Consider the following 6914-nt stretch of genomic DNA (forward strand, 5'->3'; position numbering starts at 1 on the left):
AAATAAATTTTTTTGACAAAGGCAACCCCCGTAAAAAAAAAAAAAAAAAAAAAAAAAAAAAGAAAGAAGTTAAACGACGTTATTTTGCTATTTAAATTTCATTTGTGACTCAAAAAAAATTTTATTTTTTTATTTTTTATTCCCGCCCCCTTTTTTTTTCTCTCATTCCTGCTCCCTTCCCCCCTTTTTTTTGCCTATTCCCATTCCCTCTCCCCCCCAAAACAAAAAATCCCCAATCTCAAACCCAAAAATCCCTAATCTCTTCTTACCCCTCTCTCTCTCTCTCTCTCTCTCTCTCGATCGACGACGAGCGGCGGAGGTGCAGTGTCGGAGCAGCGTCGTCGTCGGAGGAGGAGCAGCGTCGGAGCAGCAGCAGCGTATCTATTTATTTGGAATCTGATATCATATAAAGTATGGGATTTCTTATTTGTTTTGAGGATTCTCAACACTCCCAAGTATCCCCTCAAGATTATTTTCTCTATTTCTTCTATCCCTCATATTATATGGAAAGAGATCAGCATATCTATTTGCCTGCTGTTTCTTCAATAAAATTCTCATGTTAATGTAAATTGTGTAAATTACCACACCACCCACTCCACCTACCACCTCCACTACCACCTTCACCTACTACCATCTTCTCCTCTATATATAGGAATTGTAATATACAGATAAAAATCAATCAGATATCAATCAATAATACATTGAATTTTAACATGGTATCAGAGCAAGGTTGAGAAGCTAGTAATTCTGCTTCACAGGCGGGCGGCAGCCTCGCCTTAGCCGCCCGCCGGACCTCTACACATACCTTCCATCCGCTGCCACAAATCCCATAACTGAGCCATCGATCACCAAGGCCCACGGCTCTCTCCCTCAACCAAATCTCTCTCTCTCTCTCTGTATGGAATAACGCTCATCCGAAAATCTCTGTCGTTTCAATCGTTGCTATATTGCGCCGACGGAAAATTACTCATACGCTTCCTCTTACCCTGACTCCGGCGACGCCTCTCCTCCGTCGCGTGACATCGATTTCGACACCACGCAGCCGTGGGAAGACCAACCGCCACCTGCGGCAGGCACCTACATAGCCAAGTTCATGTGCAGTTTCGGGGGCAAAATCCACCCTAGACCTCACGACAACCAGTTATCTTACATCGGCGGCGACACCAAGATCTTGGCCGTCGATTGCAACATCAAATTCTCTGGCCTCATCGCCAACCTCTCCGCCTCCATCTGCAACGGCGAAGACTTAGGCCCCTTCGTCCGCAAAGCCTTCGCCTCCGGCGAGCCCGAGACTCTCCTCCACCATCGCCGCCTTGTCTCCGATCAGATCCGATCTCTAAACTCAGTTCCAAAAATGAACGACGCAGATGTCTCCAAGCAGATCCAGCAGATGGTCAGATTCATCCGCCAAGAAGCCGCAGCGACAGCTAACGAGATCTCCGTCTCCGCAGCAGAAGAATTTAACATCGCGAAGTTTCAACTCCATGAAAGATGCAGCAGCAACGGAGCTCCTAAATGTGAGCCATGACCACCATAACCTTTTTCGAATATCTCTCACTCACTTTCTTTTTTTTTAATCAACCCACCAACCCTTACTTTAAAACCACACTTTATTTTTTTATTATAAACCACACTTTTTGCAAAGCCCACGACACAACTTTGCACATGCCCTTTCTGATAGCATTACTTTTCTTTATTTTTTATTTTTTAATTCCATCCACTCCCTCTCTCTCTCCTCCCTTTTTCTATCCACTAAACCCACTTTTATCATTTCTCTGATTCCATTACAAGCAACCCACGTGATTCTCTTTTTATTATTTCTTTCTTTTTTTTATTTTTCTTTCACTGTATTTTTCATTTTTTTTTTCATTATTATTTCTTTGCCAAAAAAAAAAAAAAGAGAGGCAGAAGACCAACTGCACACCAACTTATTTTATTCATGTCGGGGCTCACCCCGATCATCATTTTACACCACTTCAAAAAAAAAAAAAAAAAAAAAAAAAAAAAAAAAAAAAACACAAATTGGAACAGTGGGATTTTTCGTCTCTACTCTGCCGCCGGTCTCTTCTTCTTGCCTCCGTCCTGCGCGGCCCTTGACGGTGCTGCCTCCGTGTTTTCCACGCCACCGTGCACGTTCACTCCCCCATACTCCTACACTGCCGCATATGGCGGCCCTCCAAATCGGAACATCACGGTGGCCTTCCGCTTCAGCTCCTTGTTTTCTGCCCTTAGCACGCTAATCTCTGCTCGCGCATCCTTATACATGCGTTGGAGCAGAGCCAGCTGGGAGTTTACATGCTGCACCTCATTTGTTCTACTCTGCAGCCGGTTCGACAAATTTGTGACCGCCGTCATGCTTTCCACACATGCCTTCAGAGTATACTGATTGGCCTCCACATCCGACTGCACAGCCATTTTTTGCTCCACCGACCGCATCGGAAAGTTCAACGGCGCAAAACCGGCAGTGTTTGGTTGAGGTTCATTGGCCACCGCACCCGTTATCTCTCTTGTTGACTCGTTGAGGTCAGGAAAGAGAGTCAGCAGACTACGGGACGACGAAGCCATTTTTCTCTCGCAACAGAGTGTTACAGACTCTCTCTCTCAGCACAACAGTGTTACCGCTTCTCTCTCTCAACACAACGAAGAGTTTTACAGAGGATTTCGCAGGTTTTTTGCTTCTGCCTCGGCCTCAGGCTCTGTCTTGATTAAATAGCCGCGGCAGCCACGCGCATCGCGCGCCTCTGACGCCAGACAAACGGGCACGCCAGCCCAGGCACTCACGTGCCTCGCCATCATATCTGGCACGCCTTTTGATGACTCGGGCACGCCTTTTGATGGCACGCCTTTTGACAGATTGGGTACACCTTTTGAGGGCACGACTTTTGAGGGCTCGATATCTACATCCATATATATTTTTTGGGCAGCCTATATACACACTCATACAGTGTCTTCTACACCGGTCAACTTTATCAATCCCTTTGTTTCAACCTCAAATAGGTTTCTATCTTTACACCTATTTGAGTTTGAGGGGGGGTTATACACAGTATCATGTATAAGTCACTCATGGCGCACTCCCTAAGTCGCCCCCTTGGTACACCACCACAACCTGCTACAACGGTCCGACATGACCCCATAAACTGTCTTCTACAACGGTCCGACATGACCCCGTAAACTGTCTTCTACACCGGTCCGACATGACCCCGTAAACTGTCCTGCTACACCGGTCCGACATGACCTCATAAACTGTCTTCTACAACGGTCCGACATGACCCCATAAACTGTCTTCTACATCGGTCTGACACGACCACACAGTGTCTGCTACAACGGTCCGACATGACCCCGTAAACTGTCTTCTACAACGGTCCGACATGACCCCATAAACTGTCTCGACATTGATTCCGGTCAGCTGCTACATCGGTCCGACATGACCCCGTAAACTGTCTTCTACAACGGTCCGACATGACCCCGTAAACTGTCTGCTACAACGGTCCGACATGACCCCATAAACTGTCTTCTACATCGGTCTGACACGACCACACAGTGTCTGTTACAACGGTCCGACATGACCCCGTAAACTGTCTGCTACATCGGTCCGACATGACCTCGTAAACTGTCCTGCTACATCGGTCCGACATGACCTCGTAAACTGTTCAGCTACATCGGTCTGACACGACCATACCGTGTCTCCTATCCTGTTTTATTTTATTTTTCTGTTTTGTTACTCTCTCCAAACTCAAGTTGGCTAGTGCCTATCCTCCTTGAGTTTGAGGGGGGCTGTTAATGTAAATTGTGTAAATTACCACACCACCCACTCCACCTACCACCTCCACTACCACCCACTCCACCTACCACCTCCACTACCACCTTCACCTACTACCATCTTCTCCTCTATATATAGGAATTGTAATATACAGATAAAAATCAATCAGATATCAATCAATAATACATTGAATTTTAACACTCATGAGGTTAGGTTGCATCAATGACAGATCTAACTAATTATGATTTTTTCTTCTTTGAAAAATGACTTAGACAAGATTTAGAAAACTGATTAAACCAGTGGGTTCAGTCACTTACTAGTTTTCATCAACTTCTGTTGCTCTTTGGTAATCAAATTTTAGAGGATTCGCTATCTTATTTTGTTTTGATTGTTTCAATTTCATTCAGGTACAACTTGGCAGTTCCCCTCTTTACAAGTTAGATAGAAAGCTGGGCAAAGGGGGCTTTGGGCAAGTTTATGTTGGAAGACAGGTGACCGGTGGATCAGGGCACACTGGCCCTGATGCTGTTGAGGTATATGGTTTGTGAATTTGTTCTCATGGCTCCGCTAGATCTCTGTAAAATTTCTTTGAAATTTATTCCGATGGTTATGAATGTGTCCCTTATTTATTTATTTATTTATTTATTTTTTTGAATGGGGGGTGGTGTCAATAGGTTGCTTTGAAATTTGAGCATCGAAATAATAAAGGATGCAGTTATAACCCGCCTTATGAGTGGCAAGTTTACAGGTATGCAAGATTTCATTGGTAAGGTTGATTGAACTCCATTTCGCTTCCCTTACAAATTATAAATGACTGGTTTCAAAGTCTTATTCTTTATTGTTGGTTTCTTCATGAAGCACTCTTAATGGTTGTTATGGAATTCCTTTGGTCCATTACAAAGGTCGCCTAGGAAACTATTATATTCTTGTGAGTTTTCCTTTATTTTCTTTCGCAAGTCTATGATTTCATTTTGAAACTGTTTCTTGTTCTTTTTTATTTTAATTTTCACTGCTGACATTGTGAAAATCATTCATACTATCATTGTGCTTATTATATTGGGTTTTGTGAAAGCCAGGTCATGGATATGCTAGGCCCAAGTTTGTGGGATGTTTGGAACACTAATAACCAGATGTAAGAAGATAGTATCCTTCGTTTTAATTGTTCATATGTTAATATTTGTTTCCATTTCTTATTGTGTTTGCTTTTTGCACAGGCTATCTGAAGAGATGGTTTCTTGTATAGTACTGGAGGCAATATCAATCTTACAGCAGCTTTACTTTAAGGGGTACCTCACTCTCTCTCTCTTTCTCTCTCATATGTATATATGCACATGTATTCTGAGCATGCTCATAGTTAATTTTATTTGGTGATTGATGGTATAGGCACTACAAGTTAGTTTTTGCATAAGTCTCATCTGCAATATATATATATATATATATATATGTATACAAAATAGTCTCACTTGCATGACAAATCCAACACGAATGTTTTGACATTCTGTTTAACTAATGTAAGAGTCAATGCATAGTTGGTTCCAAGAAGTCAATTGAGAAACTTCCCAACTAGAGATGGAAGGGGAGAATATTTCCGATCACAATTTTTGCTTAGTTGTTAGTGATGAGTGTTATTTAGTACATAACCAGATTAAACTGGTATGGTACGATTAAAACCAGAGGGTGTTCACTTCAAGTTAAAAATATTCTTTGATTATTTACAGTAATAGTGATGGTGCATATAGTACATAACTACATCAAAGTCTGAGAGAGTTTGGTGTTTGGTTAAGTTGAAACTCTCATGTATCTGAATTAGTGCATTCAATATCTTGTGTATTGTAAATTAACCATTGTTGCTTATAAAATGGGTTTCATAGCAGTTGTCTCTGCTTTCATTTGCTTGAGGAGCATGAGAGGAGATTGGAGAGCATTGCTTACTGTGAGTATTTTGATAATGGATGGCCCTGTACCCGCTCTAACTGCTATGGGACCTTGGAATCATCTCTTTTGGTTCAGTTTAGTTGTTATCATTCTGTTCCTTGTTTGACTATGTAGTAAGTACCTGAAGGAGTTTTCATTGTTTGAATATAATTGTTTTCCTTCTTCAACTTTCATTTTGAGGGTCTGGTCCTGTTTTGGTGTTTTTTCCCTTTTTTTTGGTACATAGTCTTTCTATTATTTTTTACATGCAACTGACCATCTTTTGTTCCACCTATTGCAATTGTAGCCTTCAATTTTACGCTTCTTATCCCAATTGAATAAACAGGGTCCTTATTAGAATAATTTTTTTTTTTTTAAATCTTGTCAGATTAGTGATCAATGTGGAAAAAGTGCTTATATCATATTTTTTATTATATTTTGATCTTTTTTTGTTTTTGTTTTTTGTTTTTGTTTTTGTTTTTTTTATAAAATCTTTTTTTGATACTTTTTGTCTTGTAAATGTCTATTGATTGAAAATTTTATTTACAAATTATTATTTTGTTTATTATGATCTTGAATTTTTTTTAATGCCTGTATCTGTTTGGTACTGTAGCAAGTGTCATAAATTTTTTACACAGTAATTTCAGTCAAATATTAACACATAATTATATTGTCATTAATTATTTTTATTTTTATTTTTCAAATATTTCTCATGTAGGAGTGTGCTTCTTGTGGAATGCATGCCTGTGGAGAATGTGGCTAACTTTTGTTTTTGTTATCTATGAAGAATGATGAGAAAAACATTTAATTTTGGTTTATGTTATTTTGAATTATGAACAAAATCATGTATTTAAACATTATATATGTATTATGGAACATTATGTAGTGGGATAATTTTGTTGATGTGTAATTATGAATGGAATAATATTTTATTATGGAGAAATTGTTATTTTTATACAGGAATTTTTATATTATTATGGGAAAATTTTAATATTTTTAATAATTTTATCGCATGATATTTTTTTCTTTTTTGCGACGGCACTACACCGTCGTAAAAAACGGAAAATTTTAATATTTTTATTGATTTTGTTACAAGTTTTACTTTTTGTGACAGCACTAAACTGTCGCAAAAAATAGAAATTTTATTATTTAAAACAAAAATATTATTATTATTTTAATACTTTTTGCGACGGCAGTACACTGTCGCAAAAAATAGAAATTTTCATATTTTTAATACTTT

General features: G+C 39.6%; 1 protein-coding gene across 4 annotated transcripts; it reads left to right on the top strand.

Moving 5' to 3' along the window:
* The first annotated feature begins 203 nt into the window (after positions 1-203).
* Positions 204-6617, top strand: LOC114266879 (casein kinase 1-like protein HD16). Of its 4 annotated transcripts, XM_082899761.1 has the most exons (8): positions 204-455; positions 4168-4293; positions 4435-4526; positions 4619-4688; positions 4837-4892; positions 4975-5046; positions 5632-5808; positions 6393-6617. In XM_082899761.1, coding segments are annotated over exons 1-8 (636 nt in total). In that variant the 5' UTR covers positions 204-413; the 3' UTR covers positions 6394-6617. The 4 variants fall into 4 exon arrangements, with proteins under 4 accessions (XP_082755887.1, XP_082755908.1, XP_082755890.1 ...); XM_082899782.1 differs by lacking the exon at positions 5632-5808; XM_082899764.1 differs by lacking the exon at positions 6393-6617 and having other exon boundaries at positions 5635-6008.
* The last annotated feature ends 297 nt before the right edge of the window (positions 6618-6914 follow it).

This window comes from Camellia sinensis, chromosome 1, assembly GCF_055761805.1.
Source record: "Camellia sinensis isolate YWXY chromosome 1, ASM5576180v1, whole genome shotgun sequence".
NCBI classification, from domain to species: Eukaryota; Viridiplantae; Streptophyta; class Magnoliopsida; order Ericales; family Theaceae; genus Camellia; species Camellia sinensis.